Consider the following 21,968-nt stretch of genomic DNA (forward strand, 5'->3'; position numbering starts at 1 on the left):
GCATCCTCATTGGCACAACTACCTTTTCAATAGCACAATAAATATTAGTGATGTGTTTGCTTGACTCTTTTGCTTTTTGATCATATGTAGGAATGAATTAATTGGAAATGCTTTTTTTGCCTTTTGATTTCAATTTGTGTCTGATTGTGTTTGATTGTACAAGCACATGGATTTTCAGCAGAAGTCTTAAAATGAAGATTTGCTCCATTAGGGTGTTTTAAAGGGTGTTTGTCAGGTTACCTGTCGAGTTACAGCCCTTTATTTGGCTTCTAAGTCAGCTCTTTTTTGGGCTTAGCAACGAGTTCAATGTAAGGAGAATGAATCCTTTTTATTTGTGAGTAGTTGAGTTTTCTACATAGGACAGCTTGACAACCTTCCTATCAAACGTAAATCTAGTCAACAAGGAACATGCTGTAATGTGGACTTGATCCAGCTTTGATGATTGAGGCTTTTTATTTCTCATGCTCTAAGTTAATGCATTTAGGTCAGCAATGGGAGCATTATAAATTGTTTGTTCTCACTTTTATATTTCAGGAAAAAATCTGTTGGAAATTCAAGAGGGTCAGCTACAAAGCTGGGTGTAACTCAATGTCACAACTTTATCTAGAGTCAGTATTTTCTGTTTCTCTTTGTTCTCAGCAACAATCTTACCTTGTCCCTTGCAGCTGCTCAATTGATAACTCTGTGGCTTCTATTGTCTTTCCTGTGTTATCTCCTTCCCCTTCGGTCTGTTTCCAACCCAGAACTTGATCATTTATTAAAGTGGTAATGTTTTCTCTTATAACTGTGATTTCATCCTTTTTCATTAGTATGGAAATGTTATTTTATTGGCACAGTTGTGGGCTACATTTTATGATAGAAAACATCAGTCTGTTTTTACATCTATGGATTTTACATGTTGTTGGATCTCATAGAATGTAAGGTACCTTAAAAAGCATTTACTGGCCGGACTCGGCGGCTCACGCCTGTAATCCCAGCACTTTGGGAGGCCGAGGCGGGTGGATCACGAGGTCAGGAGATCAAGACCATCCTGGCTAACAGGGTGAAAGCCCTTCTCTACTAAAAACACAAAAAATTAGCCGGGCATGGTGGCGGGCACCTGTAGTCCCAGCTACTCGGGAGGCTGAGGCAGGAGAATGGCGTCAACCTGGGAGGCGGAGCTTGCAGTGAGCTGAGATCGCGCCACTGCACTTCAGCCTGGGTGACAGAGCGAGACTCCGTCTCAAACAACAACAACAACAACAAACAGCATTTACTGTACTGCCCTCATTCCTAAAGTGGGAGTAATGACCACAGCTAATATTGTACTGAATGTGGAAAAATTGAAGGCCTTTCCTCCAAGAACTGGAGCAAGACATGGATGCCCACTTTTGCCACTTTTATTCAGCATAACACTGGAAGTCCTGGCCAGAGCGACTAGGCAAGAGAAAGAAATAAAGGGCATCCATACTGGAAAGAAAAAAGGCTTATTAGCTTTGTTTGTAGATGACATGATCTTGTACCCGGAAAAACCTAAAGACTCCATCGAAAAACTGTTAGAACTGATAAACAAATTCAGTAAAGGTGCAGAATACAAAATCAATGTACAAAAGTCAGTAGCATTTATATACACCAACAGCAAACAATCTGTAAAAGAAATCAAGAAAACAATCTGATCACATTTACAATAGCTACAAAAATATAAAATACCTAGGAATCAATCTAACAAAAAAGTGGAAGATCTATATAAGGAAAACTATAAAATTTGATGAAAGAAATAGAAGAGGACACAAAAAATTGGAAAGATATTTCATTCTCATGGATCGGAAGAATTAATATTGTTAAAATGACAATATTACCTGCAGAAATTTACAGATTCGATGCAATCTCTATCAAATTCCAGGGCAGACTTCAGATAAATAGAAAAAAATTCTAATAATGTATATAGAACCACAAAAGACCTGAAATGGCCAAAGCAGTCCTGACCAAAAAGAACAAAGCTGCAGGCATTATACTACGTAACTTCAAAATTTGCTACAAAGCTGTAGTAACCATAACAGCTTGATACTGGCATCAGACAGACACATAGACCAATGGAACAGAATAGAGAACCCAGCTACGAATCCATACATTTACAGCCAATTCATCTTCGACAAAGGTGCTAAGAATCTATAATGGGGAAAGGAAATATTTTCAATAAATGATGCTGGAAAAACTGGATAACTGTATGTGGAAGAATGAAACTAGATCCCTATCTCTCACCATACACAAAAATTAAATAAAAATGCATTAAAGACTTAAATTGAAGACATGAAACTATGAAAGTACTAGATGAAAATGTTGGGGAAACTTTCTAGAACATTGGTCTGGGCAGAGATTTTTGTGCAACACCTCAAAGCATAGGCAGCCACAGCAAAGATAGACAAATGGGATCACAGCAAGCTGAAAAGCTTCTGCATAGCAAAGGAAACAATCAACAAAGTGAGGAGACAATTCACAGAATGAAAGAAAATATTTGTGAACTATCCATATGACAAGGGATTAATAACCAGAGTATATAAGGAGCTCAAACAACTCAATAGCAAAGGACCCAAATAATTCAATTTATAAAATGGGCAAAAGATCTGAATAGACATTTCTCGAAAGCAGACATAATATGAAGAAGTGTTCGACATCACTATCATCAGAAAAATGGAAACCAAAACTACAATGACATATCTCACCCCAGTTAAAATGGCTTATATCAAAAACACAGGCAATAACAGATGCTGGTGAGGGTGTGGAGAAAGGGGAATTCTTGCACACTCTTGGTGGGAAAGTAAACTAGTACAGCTGCTCTGAAGAACAGTATGGAGGTTTTTCAAAAAACAAAACATAGAACTACCATACAATCCAACAATTCCACTTCTGGGTGTATATTCAAAAGAAAGAAAGTCAATATATTAAAGAGATACTTACACTCCCATGTTTATTGCAGCACTATTTACAATAGTCAAAATATGGAATCACCCTAAGTGCCCTTCAACAGATGAATGGATAAGGAAAATATGGTATATATACACCATGGAATGTTATTCATACGTAAAACAGAATGAAATCCTCTTATTTGCAGCCAAATGAATGGAACTGGTGGCAATTATGTTAAGTGAAGTAAGCCAAACACAGACACACAAATACTGCATGTTCTCACTAATATGTGAGAGCTAGAAAAATGAATCTCATGAAGACAGAGAGTAGATTGGTAGTTACCAGAGGCTGGGAAGGGTAAAGGGGAGAGGATGAAGGGGAAAAAAGAATATAAATGTATTTATTACCAGTGAACTGTACACTTAAAATGGTAAATTTTATATACATATTTTACCTCAATAAGAAACATAAAATAAAATGGAGATAATGAGATGAGGGGTGGGGAGTGACTTGTTGAATATTACAGAGCAGCTAAGTGGTCAAGCCCACACTAGGCCCTGGTGCTCCCACTCCCAGCCCACAGACTTTTATTTTGTGTCCTGAAGCCTCTCTCATTACATGAGTGCTTAAATTGTAGAGTAAGTGGACATAGTTTCCATAGCTCTGCAAGAGTCTAAGTGGTATCAGAGGAATCAAGTCGTACATATGAATACTTCCAGATCTGCCACCTGACATAAAATACATCAATTTGTCTTTATCCTTGTTCCTACTGATCAAAGCAAGGGAGGGATTTGGGTCTCCTATTATGCAGGAATATTTTTGTGTCTGATGCTCTCTCATTTAAAAAGTAGAACACGTTTTAGCTATTGCCACTTTTGCAGGCTCCTGAGGGGAGAGAGAGTTCTTGTATTTTTTGTATTGACCTCATTCTCACCCTTCTTCCATGGCTCCATGTCTAAAAATGTCAATATGTGACACATGTTTGTAACTGTTATAAACACATTCTTTTATCTGATTAAACATCTAGCTTGGAAAGAACCACTGCGAGTGTAAATGTGCATGCCTTGGTCTGAAATATATCGAGTCTAAGTATATAAAATTACAAGACATTTTAAAGAAATGACTTTATGTCTTGACAAATTAGATATTTGTCATGGCATGCATCTTATGAAAATAAACATCAATTAAAATTGCTTTATGTTTCAAATCGTGTGTCGGGGAATTGTCTATAATGGATAACCTATTCCACTGTCTATTATGGAACCATTGAGAACTTGTGTTTTTAAAATTCCCTTGAGGATTGTCTTTTATAAACCACATCCATGTGGTGTGATTTGAAGAGCACTAAGAAGGGTAATGCATCATCAGCCTGACACCACCAGAGACCAGGAATTTGAAGGTACTTTGTATCAGAGAGCAGGTGAAAAATATGGCTTCAGTAAGAGATGTGGAACCACAGGCGTTAAAACCGACAAGCCAAAATAGCCTAGTTTGATGACCCATTTTCTTTTAAAAAGTTATCCTTGTACATGGACCAGAGGCAGGTAGTGTACTTTGATTTTTGGCCCCTATAGAGTTCACTAGAATTGAACATTGTAAGTTAACACTTAAGATCTGGGACAATCAAAGCACATTGAACAATGCTTGGACATTGTTCCATCTGTAATGATAAAAAATGAGTTAATACGCTACTTTTTATTGAACACCTACCATTATGCCAGGTATTTCACATTTCGTTTGCATGGTACCTTGTGAGGTAGATATCATTATGCCCAGTTTATAGCTGAGGAAACTAAGGTTTAGAGAGGCTAACTAACTTGCCCACGTTTGCGTGGCCAGTAAATGAAACAAGCTGGATTTGATTCCATGTCTATCTAGACTCAGAAGCCTATATGGTTAACCACTTGTAAATGGGATAACAATACTTACCTTAGAGATTTTTTAAGGATTCGATGAGATTAAAAAATCCAAAAAGTGCTTTGTAATTGCTAATAAAGCTTTGTAGAATGAAAGGCATTATCAGGAGTAGAAGACAATCTGTTACAGTGTCTCCCCATGACCATCTACCCTTCAAATAAATCCGAATGTCCTGGAGTTTGTGCCTTTGTCCTTGGCTTTCTGGTGAGGGAGAGTAGTTTATGTTTTGGGCATAGATTCTGAGAAGTAGGTCACTGGTTCTCTTTATTCCGTGATATTTTCGAATGTGATTTCTTTGCCATGTAGTTGAGAGGAGGAAAGAGATCGGCAGTGTCTGTGGACACAGACCTGTGGGACTCCCAGAATAATTTTAGACAGTGAGAAAACATGTGTCTAAAATCATGTAAGGCTGTACCTTAACATGTATGTCATTTCTTCTATTTTCTTGTTTGTCGTAGAAACTGATCTGCTCCTCCGTATAAAAGACATCAGCCATTTCTTAATGCAAGACATCGCTTTCTTGTCTGGTAAGCAAACTTTCTTATATATTGTCCAGATACATGACTTGATTAGCAGTTAGTTCGGTACCTATTATATAAATAGCTCTCGCTCTATATATAGAGCTATTATATGTATTCATTTGAGAAGCCCTATTTTAATAAACATTTATACATTGTGCACCTAGTTGCTAAACAAATGGACATTTAGAGAATAATTGGAGGTTTTAAGCATTTTAGATATATGAGTACAAATGACCTTACCACTCTTATACATTTGACTTTCAGATGAGTCTTCAGAAATCTATGAGAGTTGAAAGTAGAATATGTCTCCTAGGTGGGTGCAGGCTGAGTGGGAGGGGAGCAGCTGAGGTAGCTTCTTTGATTACTCAAATGTGTATTACAAATGCTGGCAAGTTGCACCAAATAATCAGCATGCACTAAGTATTTTTTTTTAGGATTTCATTTACACGTTATAAAGAAAGTTGATTTTTCTTAAATATGTATATACACTTGTATATAATTTTTAGCAATTATGGTAAAATCAATTTAACATACAACTTATCATTTTAACTATTTTTAAGAGTACAATTCAGCGGCATTAAGTATGTTTACATTTTTGTGCCACCGTTGCCACCACCATCTCCAGAGTTTCAGACCTTGCAAAATTGAAACTCTATATCCATTAAACAATTACTCCCCATTTCATTCTGTCCTCTCTCTAGCCCCTGTTAACCACAATTTTACTTTCTTTTTCTATGAATTTGACTATCCTAGGTACCTGATGTAAATAAATCATATGGTATATGTCTTTTTGTGACTGGCTTATTTCACTTAGCATAAGGTCTTCAAGTTTCATCAATGTTGTAGCATGTGTCAGAACTTCTTTTTTAAGGCTGAATAATATTCCATTTTATGTATATTCCACACTTTGTTTATCTGTTCATCCATTGATAGATACTTTGGTCACTTCTACCATTTAGCTGTTGTGAATAATGCCACTAAATAGCATTACACATTTTTAGACACATAACTATGGTAAACCATCCCATCCCTTTAGCTTCTGGTCATACTTTGGGGAAAGTTTTGCTTAAAAACAAGCAAATTACTTTCAGGTATTAGAGTAATTAGAATTACATCATTAAATATTATATTTATCATATTAAACAGATAAAGAAAACTTACCGGTATATATTAATACATTGTTTTTATAAAGATGAGTGCTTCTTAGGTATTGAGAGTACAAGAAACTATCTTATTCCTTCTAACTAGTTTAATTAATTCTCGGAAAAATGGCACCTACACGCTCAGTTTACTAAACAAGCTTTTACTTTATAAGTGATCCTAATTGGACACTTCAATCTGGCCTCTGCTTTTATTATCATTATTATTATTTTTAAAGACAGCATCTTGCTCCTTTGCCCAGGTTCCAGTGCAGTGGTATGATCATAGCTCAATGTAACCTTAAACTGCTTGGTTCAAGTGATCCTTCCACCTCAGCCTCCTGAGTCACTGGAACTATGGGAGCGTGCCACCACGCCTAGCTAATTTTTATTTTTTGTAGCGAAAGGGTTTTGTTGTGTTGCGGAGGCTGGTCTTGAACTCCTGGCCTCAAGCGATCCTCCCATCCTGGCTTCTCAAAGTGCTGTGATTACAGGCATGAGCCATCGCACCCAGCCTGGCCTCTGCTTTTAAATGATTATAATTACACCTATGATAAAGCTTAATTAAAAATGATTCTAATTAGTGGTAACTGTGAATTAATGATGACTTAATTAATATGGCTTTATGTTTTATTTTATAAGTGGCATGAATGTGTGACAGTGTCAGTAAATTTAGCAGTATGTTAGGTTCATTTTTAAGTTTTAGAGATTTTACTTAAGATTATCTATGTTTTCCAAACTGTGTTCTAAATAGAACCATCCTCAAGGCTTGCTGCACCCATCCAGATCTCTCTCTACACCTTTCCTTCCTTAACTGCTTTTTGTATTTGTTTTAAAAATGCATCTGCCTATAGCTTCCTTTGAAAAAAGGGTTCCCAATGGTAAAAAATAATTAAAACTTCCCAATTTGGAATATAAATATCTCTTTTGATCTCTTCTCACAAGTTTACTACCTAGGACGGTACTTGTAGGTGTTTAGTGGTAATAATCATTTATAGATTAGTCAATGATAATTTACTCTTATAGGAGCCTTGCCACCTTTCCTTTGATAAGTATAGTTTGCCTAAGTGCTAGATGGTTCTGTCCTTAACTAGAGTGCTCACCAGCTTGTTTGGCAAGTATGTAGTTATGTTATATTTAAAATATTTATTACATTATATATTACATATCATTTATATTACTAGTTCTATACGGTACTCTACCTATAGAGGCCCTTTGTTTAGAGATTCACTAAATCTCTTGGTTCAGAATTGTACAGTTTCTCCTTTGAGTTTCTTAAAAACTCTTCAGTGGATGCCATTATTCTCAATGATTATTTTCACTCTACTCTTTAACTCTAGAATATCATATAGTGAAGATTAATAACACTTTGATTTAATACTTTGGACTAGTTTGATTAAAAATAATTTGGGAATGAATACTCTCTCTCAAGTTTCCCTTGGTAAATATTGAGGAAAATAATTAATTTGATCTTTTTCCATGTGCACTAGAGAAGAAAGTGTATTCTGCTTTTGTTGGATGGAGTGTTCTAGAAATGTCAATTAGGTCATGTTGGTTGAGACTGTTGTTCACGTGTACAATATCCTTGCAAATTCTTTGTCTACTTGTTCTATCAATTATTGAGAGATGGGTGGTGAAATTTCTGACTAAAATTGTGAATTTGTCTATTTCTTCTTACAGCTCTGTTTTTGCTTTGTGTATTTTGAAGCTCTGTTATTAGGTGCATAAGCATTTAAGATTTTGTCCCATTGAGGAATTGACCACTTTATCATGATCAAATGATCATTTTAATATCTGGTAATATTTTTGACTCTGAAATCTACTTTGTCAAATATTAAACAGCTTTGTTTTGATTAGCACTGTCATGGTATATCTTTTTCTATCCTTTGCTTTTAATGCATTTGTACTTTTATATTTAAAACGTGTGTTTCTTGTGGGCAGCATATAATTTGGTCTTTCTTTTTATCCAGTTTAATGATCTTTGACTTTTAATTGCAGTGCCTAGATCATTGACATTTTGTGTGATTATTCATATGGATGGATTTAAATCTACCATCTTATGATCTTATAAAAGCAAAATACAAATAATGAGATGGTAGATTTTTCCATTTGTCCCATGTGTTCTTTGTTTTCCTCCATTTCTGTCTTCTTTTGGGTTGAGTATTGTTATGATTCCATTTTATATCCTTTTCTTTTTCTTTTTTGGGGGCGGGGGGCAGGGAGACGGAGTCTTGCTCTGTCGCCCAGGCTGGAGTGCAGTGGCGTGATCTTGGCTCACTGCAACCTCTGCCTCCCAGGTTCAACCGATTCTCCTGCTTCAGCCTCCTGAGTAGCTGGGATTACAGGCATGCGCCCCCACACCCGGCTAATTTTAGTATTTTTGGTAGAGACAGGGTTTCAACATGTTGGCCAGGCTGGTCTCGTACTCCTGACCTCAAGTGATCCTCTGGCTGTGGCCTCCCAAAGTGCTGGGGTTATAGGCATGAGTCACTGTGCCCGGCCTATATCCTTTTCTATTGTCATATATTTATTGCAGATTGAATTAAAATATTTTTACATCTTTATTCACTTAAATTCAGCCAAATAAAAATTAGAACTGAACTAAGAAAATTTCTATTAGTGAGCTACATTCAAAGACCACCTTGCAACTTTCCTCCTAAAATAATTCTTCAAATTCTATTTAGCACTTAATATTTATTGAGCATTCACTCTCTGTGTAGGTGCTAGGCTGGCTGCGGATGTGAACCTGAAACACATGTAAGGCTCATCTCTGCACTTTTAGGTGGCTTTCATTTTCAATATTTCTCATCCTTCAGGCTGCATAGAGGTCTATTGGGCTGGATGGAGAAACGGGGGAGAGACTGAAATGAAAGCCCAGAGATAGTGCAGCCATTCCCTCCCCAAGAACCCCTATGACAGTACCCCTATTCTTGGTTCCTATGGAAATGGGCTTAGGGCAGCCTCACCTATGAGCCCTGGGATCCATGCTTTCCAGGGGTCAAGGTCAACCACTTGGTCAAGATACTGCTGGATGCCACTGCTCCAGGTTAATGGCTGCATGGGTCTGCAGGGAGCGTCCACAACCCTACACCTCTCCCTTGACCCCTACCCAGACTGAACATTGAATTTTAACCCACAGATAATTTGTGATCTTTCTTTGCATTAATAAAATTCCTATATCATTCCTGCCATCATTACTTTTGTTGTTTCTTCCATAAACACATTAGACCATCACCTATTTCCTATAGGGTGCTCTGTATCTTTTCCTGCTCACCATGACACTAAGAGATCGATTATATCAAGTTTTCCACTTGCTGTCAAGCCATCATTCACTTATTTTGAATTTAGGCTCGTTGGCATAGAAAGAGTTATTTCCCAACCCCTTGGTTGTCCAGATTGGGGAATCAGCCTTTTTCAAGCATGTTTATTATATGCATTTCATGACATTTTCTTCTGACTATATTCATTCATTTTACTCTCTTTCTTTTAATTTTTTTTATTGAGAAACTACTCTGCCACCTTGTAAACTTGAAGTGTCAGGAACTTGGAGCCATTTTGGTTTTATGTGGAGATCATCATCTTTATAAAAAAGTTATGTTGCTGCAAAACAGTATTCAAATCTAAAATCCTCTTCCTTGCCTCGTTGTTATATACATTTTTAATTCAGTTGATTTTTTTTTTCTATTATTGTAGGTGGCCGGGGAAAGGACAATGCTTGGATCATTACATTTCCAGAAAACTGTAATTTTAGATGTATACCAGAGGAAGTAATAGCAAAAGTACTTACTTACCTGACATCTATTGCAAGGTATAGTATTTCATTACGTTTTTTCAATTCGCTTTATATCAGATATCCATCTGAATGTCGTAACAGGAAAATGGCTTAATATAGCTATTATTATCATGGTGAATAACCAACTGACTTAACTTCAGAGTAGATAAGAAGTACAACTTAGAAGGAGAAGCTGGCAGCTATCTAAATTGTTACAAAAATTATACTGAGGATCTATGAAAATAAAATTGGGGATCTAGGAGTATTTGTTCCCACGGAAAAGAACATAGGTAGAGAATGATGGTCATATATATATGCTTTAATTTGCTTAAAAGGAAATATTAGCAGCCAAGAGTGAGGACAGCCATTTTTCATTTCTTCTGAATGTAACACAAGAAGACTGAATCTTAAGTAGATTCAATAGTGGTACTGGGAGATACTAGGAGGAATGTCTTGATATTAAAAATTGTTTGGAACTAGAATGCTTTAAAATGGAAAGTTTCAAAAGGTTTCTTAGAGATTTTATGTGTGTTAAAGACAAAATTTTCAAAGGAAGCATTTTCTAGTTGCTAACCCTGAAGAACAAGAGGACACAAATCTAGGATGATAAAATTCAAAGTCTCATGAACAAAAATCAAATCTCAGAAAATGAAACTTACAATGTACCTATTGAAGCTTGAAAGTGATCTTTTTAGGGCAAATAGAAGTTATATTTTCCATTAAACTGCATTTCCTCAGGAGCAGAGTTAGAAAAATAGATTTAGCAGTGTGATTTCGAATGAGTGAATGGATCATTGACTCATGATGAATTACATGGAAAGTTAAATCTGATATCATGAAGGACAGTTATCTTTTGAGTTTTCCCACACGCAAGATTACGGTATTCCAAATCAATTTTAGTGACCTATCTTCATTACACTATCACTTTCCTATTTAAAAGATTGACATTAATGCTGCAAAAGAAATTTTAAATAGTGAATAAGGGAATATGTCTTCAAATCAGTTTTCTAAGACAGTCCTTTGTGATAGCTTTCCAATTCCAATTCTGTCTTCCGTCAAGACATCAAATGTAGATGAAATAATAAAAAATAGAACGAAGACATATAGAACAAATTTGCATTATTATTAAGAAAAAGTTATTATTTCTTCTTATCATTCAGGCAAAATGGACCGGACTCCCAGTTTACCATTATTCTGGATCGAAGATTGGATACATGGTCTTCTCTTAAAATCTCTCTCCAAAAAATCTCAGTAAGTATCTATGCATTATACGATAACTTTTTATTTTTGTTTTATATTACACTTTCTGTTTTGGGAGGTATAGATTACTTTGGTAGTGATGGAGACAATAAAAATTGATGGAATATGAGGAGGGAAAGTAGAAGGAGAGGTTGTAGCAGACACTAAGATAAATAACTCTACCCAAAATAAAACCTAGTAAGAATGAGTGAGTGGTTTGTGGTTCCAGTTATGAGTGAGAAGTGATTCATGGTTCTATGTGCCTTTCAGAACAAGGCAAGTTTTTATGGAATCTTTTTTTTTTTTTTTTTAGTGGAAATAGATGTGTTGCATACTCATCGAATGTGAAAAAATATAAAGAAGAAAGTTTAAAACAACAGTAATACAACCACCCCAAAATAAGCAGTTTTTAACATTTTGGTGTACAACTTTCTAGATTTGTTTTATCCTAGGATAGGGTAGGGAAATGAGTCACATATAAAATGATATATCTTCCCTACTGGTATCTAGTCCCGAGCTTCCCAAGACCCAGAGAGAGAAACATTTTCTCTAATTAAAACAATGAGAGGTACAATTCTGCCCATGACCAAGATAATCTTTTACACTTTTAGGCTCACAAGGATATCACGAAATTGTTTGACACTTCACTTTCATAGATGAGGAGGGAGATGAGGAATCCCCGGACTCCTTCTGAGCTGGCAAGATTGGGGCTCTCTGTGGAAGTGCCATGTGGCCAACTTCCTGTATTGGACTAGAATAGCTGGGAATCAATATATATTTTTTTCTTTGAGATTCCAACATTGCCAGCCATCTGAAATTCTTTTATTATTATTATTATTATTGTTATTATTATTATTATTATACTTTAAGTTCTAGGGTACATGTGCATAACGTGCAGGTTTGTTACGTATGTATACTTGTGCCATGTTGCTGTGCTGCACCCATCAACTCGTCAGCACCCAACAACTCGTCATTTACATCAGGTATAACTCCCAATACAATCCCTCCCCCCTCCCCCCTCCCCATGATAGGCCCCAGTGTGTGATGTCCCCCTTCCCGAGTCCAAGTGATCTCATTGTTCAGTTCCCACCTATGAGTGAGAACATGCGGTGTTTGGTTTTCTGTTCTTGTGATAGTTTGCTAAGAATGATGGTTTCCAGCTGCATCCATGTCCCTACAAAGGACACAAACTCATCCTTTGTTATGGCTGCATAGTATTCCATGGTGTATATGTGCCACATTTTCTTAATCCAGTCTGTCACTGATGGACATTTGGGTTGATTCCAAGTCTTTGCTATTGTGAATAGTGCCACAATGAACATACGTGTGCATGTGTCTTTATATACGAAAATTAATTCAAGATGGATTAGAGACTTAAATGTTAGACCTAATACCATAAAAACCCTAGAGGAAAACCTAGGTAGTACCATTCAGGACATAGGCATGGGCAAAGACTTCATGTCTAAAACACCAAAAGCAACGGCAGCAAAAGCCAAAATTGACAAATGGGATCTCATTAAACTAAAGAGCTTCTGCACAGCAAAAGAAACTACCATCAGAGTGAACAGGCAACCTACAGAATGGGAGAAAAGTTTTGCAATCTACTCATCTGACAAAGGGCTAATATCCAGAACCTACAAAGAACTCAAACAAATTTACAAGAAAAAAACAAACAACCCCATCAAAAAGTGGGCAAAGGATATGAACAGACATTTCTCAAAAGAAGACATTCATACAGCCAACAGACACATGAAAAAATGCTCATCATCACTGGCCATCAGAGAAATGCAAATCAAAACCACAATGAGATACCATCTCACACCAGTTAGAATGGCAATCATTAAAAAAGTCAGGAAACAACAGGTGCTGGAGAGGATGTGGAGAAATAGGAACACTTTTACACTGTTGGTGGGATTGTAAACTAGTTCAACCATTATGGAAAACAGTATGGCGATTCCTCAAGGATCTAGAACTAGATGTACCATATGACCCAGCCATCCCATTACTGGGTATATACCCAAAGGATTATAAACCATCTGAAATTCTTACTTTGTCTCTCCTGACTAATTGAGGAGGTCACGCCCACCACAAGAAGTTGATTTAGTTGCAAAGGCAAAACAAAAATCTAGGTTGTTGAACTTCCAAGCCAATGTTCTAGCACTCACAAGGTAAAATGAGTCAGATCATTATTCTTTTGATACCCAGAATGAATTATTTCTCCTTTTGGACAAATAAGCAAAAAGTGGTTTCCTGTTTATTTAACAGAGGTGTTTAATCATTAGCAGTAGAGACAGGAGTTAACATTAGATATACTCAAGTTACTAAAATAAAATAGAAAAACACTTGACTTTGTATAGCATATTTCTGCTTTTTCAAAAGCGTTCACGTTTATTAAGTATTGTTGATTCTCTTCATTTCCTGATTAAGTACTGCAGGTAGGTATCACTATAATTGTCTTATAGATGATGAAATCACATTATGTGTACTTTGGAATGGTTATGTGAGGAATCCAAGGTCAAATATCCAAGTAACCAACAGAGCCAGAGCAAGAATTGAAATGTCAAGAATTCCAGTTGGTGATGGTTTCTATTATTTTCCAACTGGCTTACAAATAGACAAATAAATTCAATGTTATTTAGAAAAATGTAAAATTTCTTTTGAGAGAGCAAATCTGTCCTCCATATATGATTGAGCCTTGTCAGTGGGGCTAGATAAAGTAAAAGCTATTTCCCATGCTCTGGTCTTTTAGGATTGGTCCTTGGGCTTGTTGAGTAGCCCTTGGTTTATGCTAATAATTGCTTCTCTTATACTAAATAGAGCACTTGTTGCATTAAAACATTTTTTTATCACCCAAGTTTTTTTTCTTTTGGCCAACACTGCACCCACCTGATTAAATTAATTTTCATTTTGTGACTGGTTTGGCACATGACATTAGTTTTTTAGTAGAGTTTTATTTTTATTATTCAAAATAGGTGGCTTGTAACAGAGGTTCTATTTTTCATAAAAGATAAATATAAGATTAGGTCATGATCCTGTCATTTTGAAGTCAGCAGAGGGTAATTACTTACTTACTGGAGAGTGATACTCCTCTTTCTGTATTCCCAGGGCTGCTTTCTCAGTGGAGAATTATGACCTATGCTCAGTAAAGAACTTGGATCTCAGGGTCCCTTTATTTTCATAACTGCCAAATTGATCATGCTAGGCAAGGGAGGGGTGCAGATGCTGACCACATGTAACTGGCTATAGGTTGTTTTAGAGGTTTCTTTTTAAACATGTTAAATGTTTTTGCTTGTGGTATAGTTTCTATACTCATACTCAAGAGCACATTGATTACATCTCAACCATTAATAACTATTGTTTGCTGTTTGAAATAAAGGTAAATATTGAATGCAAGCTAATTTCAAATGCAAAAGTTGGCATTCAGAAAGGATTTCTAGTGAAATCTATCATCGTGTAGCTAGGTATAATTGCCTGTGGTGTATTATTTCAAACAGTGTCTGTGAAATAATCATACAATTCAATTTGAATACCTTTATTTGTAGATTTCAAATCAAATAAAAGCATTTAGGTTGTATTTCATAATTAATGAGAGGAGACTTTATTTTAGTTATACATTTTGGGGAAAGGTTAATTTAGGAGAGAATCGTATCCATCTAAGAAAGTTTGCATGTTCTATTCTTTCTAGATTATTATCAGGACAAAATTTTGCAAACTATATCCTTTTATAAGGCTTAAACCCAGAATATAATTTAAGAACAGAATAAACAAAACAGAATTGAAATTTAAGTCACATACCAGGGTAGGATGAGAGTAAAAAGCAAGAGTTAATACTACCTTCACAAAGATTCTTAACATTCCACCTTAAAAATCAAACTGCACAGAGGAGAAAGCCAGTCCCATCAAGCCTGCTCCTAGGAAGAGAGCTGGGTTTTTTTCTCCTTCTTCCACTCTTAGGACATGCCTGATCTTCTTGAGCAGTCCAGCACAAGCTAATCCACAAGGGTCAATCAGGCTAAGTAATTGGAGGAATGTGTTAACTCTGAATTACAACGAGCAGAAGGGAAGGATCTGTCAGCTGACTAATCAGGGATAGTGCTTTTTTTTTTTTTTTTCTCCCCAGCGCTGCTGCCGCTGTGCTAATGGAAGCAGCTACGGCAGCTTTGTTTGATAGAGATTTTTGGCTGCCGTTTTTAAATACTACCCAAGAAGCAGCTCATATTTCATCAATGTTGCATTGACAATTGGAAAAGAAGAGTGTAATTGTGTATAGGCGAAATGGCAGAAGCAAATCCCCCGAGAGGCAAGATGAGGTTCAGAAGGAATGCGGTAAGGGCTCTGTCTGCACTCCTGGAAAGCCTATTCCCAAGTTCAAGTGCTGGGATGCTGCAGCATGGTGCTATAGCACAAACTGCTGAGTGGGGTTTTTAAGGACAGATGGAGAGAATGGAGACTTATATTTGCATGGATTGCATTGATGTGATTACTGTGATACTAACATAGGGTAATTTTCAGGCAGTTGAGGGGGTAGAATATAATTTCAAAATCTAAATGTCATCAAGTTTATGAATGAGCACCTTAGTCATGTTATTCATTTAAGACTGCATGAACAATTTTGCATCATTGGACAGCATAGCTTTAAATCATGACTTAAAACAATATCTAACAAAAGGATTAATCCTTTCTTTCACCATGATAAAGTATATTGCCATGGATAGGTCTGGAAGTGATTCCATCATCACTTAAAAATACAGCCTTTCCTGGGTGTTACCGTGTAAGTGAAAAAATTTAAAATCTGTAATGATTTGAAATCCTTATTGTTTCAATTATTTTCCAAACTTAAACTTCATAGGTACAAAATTGTCACCTGCTGACAACTTTTGTCTTTTAAGGAAAAAGACGGTAACTCACTTTTCAATATAGACTAGAATTTGGAAATCTCTCCTCTCAGGTACATTTCATGCAGTCTTTTACCTAAATTTTCCCTTCATTCACTTATTCATATGGTAAATTCCCAGCAAATTTCTAATGTGATCTTTAGATGTATTTTGGAGAAATGTTGAAATAACACTAGCTAATTTAATAAAAAACCAATCATCAAAAAGGCTTTAAATGCCACTCTTTTTCTTTCAAAGATTAATATAATGTAATTGATATTATGGTTTAAAATATAAACTTGCTCACTAATAATATCGAGATAACACACACACACACAAATAAGAAGGTAAAAATTGACCATAGGAAAAAAAACGACAGTTTGAATTAAAATTATGATAAGGAAACTAAGACTTTTATTATTGTTGAATGACAGTGAACATCCATAGGTGTGTAAATGATTTATTTTCTAATAAAGCTCTTAGCACAGACTGCTATTTTAAAAACTATAGTTGGTTTTATTTTGACAAAATTATGTCTTTGGCTCCATACATGTTTTTATATTATGAGAATATAGGTTCAGACTTTTAACAGACGATTCATGGTGCACAAGCAATGTTTGTGTATGTACTTTGCAGTATTGTAAGCAACTGATATTAGCACTTTTGTTATCAAAGGTAACTTCAGCTTTCAGAGAGTTTCTAATTTTTTATATATATATCTATATTCTTAGTGCTGAACTTAGTTTCATGTCTATACACATGCATTAATATACACACAATAAATACAGCACGGGGCACTCATTGAATAGACATATGTAGCACTGTGATATATACAACATAAGTTACAAGGGTAAATATGGAATGGCTACTGGGCTGAAGGAACTCTCAGTCTAGTAGAAAGGGTAACACATGTTCGTAAATGACTATTTTGAAAAGAAATTCTGACTGGTGGAGAAGGCCTTATACAGGAGATGGCATACGTTTGGGTGTTAGGTAAGAGCATATGTAGCTGTTACCTTTCCTGGATTCTTTCCTATGTTTTTGTTTCTCATAAATGAATTAAGTGAGGCCTAGGAACAGATATGAGTGGGATTAATTGGATTAATTCTGAAGCCTAGAACTATAAGACATGTATGTTTTGCTTATATGGATAGGACTTGACCAGAGTAAAGAATTTGAACCTTAGCTAGTAAATGAATGGTTTCACCTTGAAGGGTCTCTGGAACTGGACTGATCCTGGAGGCTATGGATAAGTAGCATCTAAAAGGATGGTCCAGTGCCATTTGAAGTCCAAAAAAATGTTTGAACTAGTTACTTGGTAGAAATTTCAATGACTGTAGCTGAGTGAGAGAGAGGGGAGGAGAATAGATATATATGTGACAAAAAGAGCAAACCACAAGGAAGGAGTACTGCTTTGGGCTGTCCTCCTGGGGTCACTTGACAAGTTGCTTGGCAACTCATACTGTCTGTACTTTTTAAGGTGGGGATATGGGAGGAAGAGTGTGGAAGTGGCTCATACTGTTGCAAACTACTCTCTATAGCTTGAGGTCATGAGATTTTTTTCCCCAACATATTCTGCAGAGATGGTTCAGACCTTATCAAAGTCAAGTGCCTGTCAACATTTGTCTGATAGTAGATAAGAATACTTTCCTTTCGGTGGACTGTATATGCAGAATTGTTTCCAGCAACTTGTTTCAAATGTTATTTGTTCCATTTTGGAAACATCAAGGTCAAATCATCCCTGAATGGCAAACAGCAAATCTGAGTGTGCATTCAGTCTATGAAGTGTTAAGTGTGTAGAAAGAGTTTGCCCTTAGGATCCAGACAGGCCATACTACTGCTGCTTACCAACTGTGCTTCAGTTTGCTCCTCTGTAAAAAGGGAATAATATCTAGTTTACTGCAATGTTATGAAGGCTAAATTTTATATATATATATATTTTTTTATTTATATATTTATATATATATATATGTAAGAAGTCTGACACATACATAATGTCTTTTAGTCAAGGGTCTCTCTTATTGTTACTGCCTTTCTTTACCCTAATGATTAAAAAAGAAAAGTTATAGGAACATAAATTATTCTTATAGTAAGTAACCAAACGTTTATGTTTTATAAGGTACTTTAAACATTCTAGAAGTGATAACTAGAATAACTGAAAAGTGTGCCTAGGGTGATGAATTGCCTCCCTTAGAGAGCACACACGAGAGTATTAAACAAGGTTAATTTCTAGACTTCGGTAGTGAAATGATGTATTTGGTTTATGCCTGCTCTTGTTGTTGTTGTTGTTGTTACTGCTGTAAGATCATAGAACTAGGCAATCTGGCAGTACGTGTGAGTAAAAGGGAGTGAATCTGTTCTCTGGGAGGGAAAGATGAGAGGGAGCTTATTTTGTGCTCGTTACCTTGAAGAGCCAGTAAGAGCTGCTGCTGAGGGTTGGGGTGGGACCACGTACGGTGATTGGACACATGGCTCCAAGTCCTATGTGATAGGCAGCTCGTTCACTTTTACTGAGATGTCTTTAAGCAGTCACATGCTGGAGCTCCAGAAAAATGTCTGCAAGAAGCTAAAACCAATGCTGTTTCCTCTCTCGTGCACGCTATTTTTTTAAAAAAGCAAAAAACACATTGAAATAAAACAAGACTAACCTTTGCCCAAACCCCTTTGTTTTTTTGACAGGTTCTCAAAAATGATTGATACTTTCAAAATCTCAGGTTTGATTTTGGGGAAAAAGAAATGGTGCTTTTTCATGTTTATATAACCATACAGATGAGAGGTTCTTAAAGCAGCATGCCCAAGAATTTAGAAATAAAATATTCCCAAGCCAAAATGGGAAAATTCACTGGTCTTGAGCTATATTTGCTGTGATATGTGCATCTGATACCCTATGCTGTTTGATTGTTCATTTAAATACTAGCTTTAAGATGGATTATCTTCAGACGTTTAGTTATTACAAATATTGGTATATAGAGAAAAAGTACTCTCTCTATATACCTATATGTGTATCCACATAGATACATACAAACTAATCTTAAATTTATATGGCTTGTCAGGTTAAAATTGCTCAAGAGTGTTCTGTCCCCTCTAGATTCTCATAGCCAGCAATCACTGATAAGGACGTCTCCATATTATTTATATTGATCGATGTTCAGATCTATGAAGCTTTTTGGTTCAGAGGTTGCAAATTGTCAGTGCACAGATGTGTTTTGTTTAGACTATACAGCATTTTAACGAACTTTCAATTTATTTTCAATTTTTAAACATCTGGGCTTTGCATGACAATCTGGATTTCGGTCTTCTCTTGAGAAACCAAAGAGTTGGCAATGCTGGGCCCACCTTGCCACATGACAACATGTAGCTGGAACTGATTTATGAGTGAACTGACTTATGAATGCCCTCTGCTTTTCATGTTCTGCAGTCCACCATGGTTCCCACCACTTCCTGTTGCTCCTCATCATATAGGAAGAGTGTGAATTGCTATTTTCCACCTAATTTAGGCTGTTCGTTAATTAAGCCTACTTCACATTTATATTATCTACGTAATACATGGTAGGCATTAAAGTTTGTCACCTTTGCTTTAGGTCTCAGGTTTAGATTCTCAACCAATCCAATCCTTGTATCATCCCTGTTATAACTTCTCCAAATGCCTCTTGTTGACTGAGTCTAGTTCTACAGGCAGGTGAATCAGGGTTTTAATTCTGCTACTTATGTGCTAGAAGGTATTGAAAAATTGCCTGACCTCACAAAACCTCAATCTATTGCTGCTGTAACAGATTACTACAAACTTAGTGGCTTAAAACAATGAAAATATATCATTACGGTTCTGGAGGTCAGAAGTCCAAGATTACCCAATTGGGCTAAAAATCAAGGGTCAGCAGAGCTGTGTTCCTTCTGGAGTCTCTAGAGGAGAATCTGTTTCTTTGACTTTTCTAGCTTGCAGAGATTGTCCACATTCCTTGGTTTATACCCCTGCATCACTTTGACCTCTGCTATCACATCTTCTTCTCTGACTCTCCTGCCTCCCTCTTTTCCTAATGATTACATCGGTCCCACCATGATAATCTAGGATAATCTCCCCATATCAAGATCCTTAATAACATTTATAAAGTCTGTTTTACCATATAAGATAACATATTACTAGGTTCCAGGAATTAGGATGTAGACATCTTTGGGGATAATGGCACTCAGTTTCTACAGTTGTGAAATGAGGACAAAAATAGAACCTACTGCATGTAAATACTTAGCACAATGTCATAATAGTGCTCTTTATGGGCATAATTCTAGTAGTGTGCATTCAATAAATAACATTTCCACCCCTGTCCAACCATCCAATCTCCTTTCCCTACCTTAAAGCTTTGAGAGGTCCTGAATATATACATATACATAAATATATGTATTTTTTGCTAAAGAGAAGCTATGAAAAGTAGTCATAAATGTGAGGTCTGGATTCACTTTAAAAGTATGACAGTTTGGCAGGCACCTATTATGGTCTGGGTTAAGTGAATGGGAGTGGGATTAAAAATTCAGGTATGTCTTATTCACATATGGGCACAAGGGATAAAAACAATACACCTGGTCTGAACTATATGATTTAGTTTTCTAGAAAAATAACTGACAAATCAAATGAATTGTTTGAGTGCCACCTGATTGCTCCGTTTGCTTAGTAGTTGTGTAGCTATTGCCTACAAGTTACTTAGTCTCCCAAATGGCTACCAAAATTGGGAGTAACTATTGGGTTAACAGAATCCATGTGCTCTAGGAAGAAATGCAAAAAAGATTATAAAATTGTGCTATAACAAAAAGTATCGTAAATGCAATTATGTAGTCAATAAATGAAGTTTTCATCCTTTGATGGTGCATTTTCTTTAAAAGCTCAAGTTTTTCTGGGCTTTTTGTGACAAATGAATTACTAAATATTTTGAAGGAATTAAGGAATGAGAATGTATGCAAGATAATCAGAAGGTTTTACTTAAGAATAAGCTGATTAGAATATAGAATTATCTTTAGAAGCAATTTATATAGGTGTCAATGTTTGGGATAAAACACTTTATTAAATAGAGCAATAACAGGTTTAATAAACATCCAACATAAAACCCCTGGCTTATGAGCAGCTGAATATCCCTACCCCTGCTTAAAATCACTTCCCCACTCATCTTGCAGACAGTGATTTTCCTTTTCTCTCCTTTCTTTGTACTTCGTTCCCTGCTATGTGATCAGCTGTCTCTGGACCTGGCTGCTGGTACAGCCTTGCTCTCCTAGGAATGGCAGAGTAGAGAGCAAGGCCTTACCTCAGGCAGAGAGTTGCTACATAGCTCTCTCTATTCCCATAGTATCCTCTCATCCCCTCCTCCCCCACACATAATTTTGGAGATGGGTGAGTATCCCTGGCTTGAAGTCAGCTCCAGGTTCTTGTATCCAGAGAATTCCAGATACAAGAGAATATAAGACTAAGGGAAGTCAGAGAGAGAAAAATGAAACCAGATCAACTTAGAATCCATGAAAGAATAAAAGTAATTTTGCTTTAAATGTTGGTAAAAATAGGCTGCTTTCAATTTCATTTAAAAGTGAAAAAAATAAACAAGTTCAAGGCAGGTGAGTATAATAATATAATGGGCATTTA

At 36.2% G+C, this 21,968-nt stretch overlaps 1 protein-coding gene across 9 annotated transcripts in view; it reads left to right on the forward strand.

Annotated features, from left to right (window-relative positions):
• The window catches only part of MCF2 (MCF.2 cell line derived transforming sequence), a 124,545-nt gene that overhangs the window by 52,337 nt on the left and 50,240 nt on the right, over window positions 1-21,968 (forward strand). For 5 of the 9 annotated variants that reach the window (XM_003918354.5, XM_003918355.5, XM_009198362.4 and 2 more), the window contains exons 2-4: window positions 5,262-5,330; window positions 10,157-10,271; window positions 11,396-11,486. In XM_003918354.5, coding sequence (XP_003918403.1) covers window positions 5,306-5,330; window positions 10,157-10,271; window positions 11,396-11,486 — 231 coding nt within the window. In that variant the 5' untranslated portion in view covers window positions 5,262-5,305. Of the gene's footprint in view, window positions 1-5,261; window positions 5,331-10,156; window positions 10,272-11,395; window positions 11,487-14,493; window positions 15,801-21,968 lie in introns of those variants that run through there. The other 4 variants (XM_003918357.5, XM_003918356.5, XM_009198364.4 and 1 more) reach the window with 4 other exon arrangements.

This window comes from Papio anubis, chromosome X (genome assembly GCF_008728515.1).
Source record: "Papio anubis isolate 15944 chromosome X, Panubis1.0, whole genome shotgun sequence".
Classification (NCBI taxonomy): domain Eukaryota; kingdom Metazoa; phylum Chordata; class Mammalia; order Primates; family Cercopithecidae; genus Papio; species Papio anubis.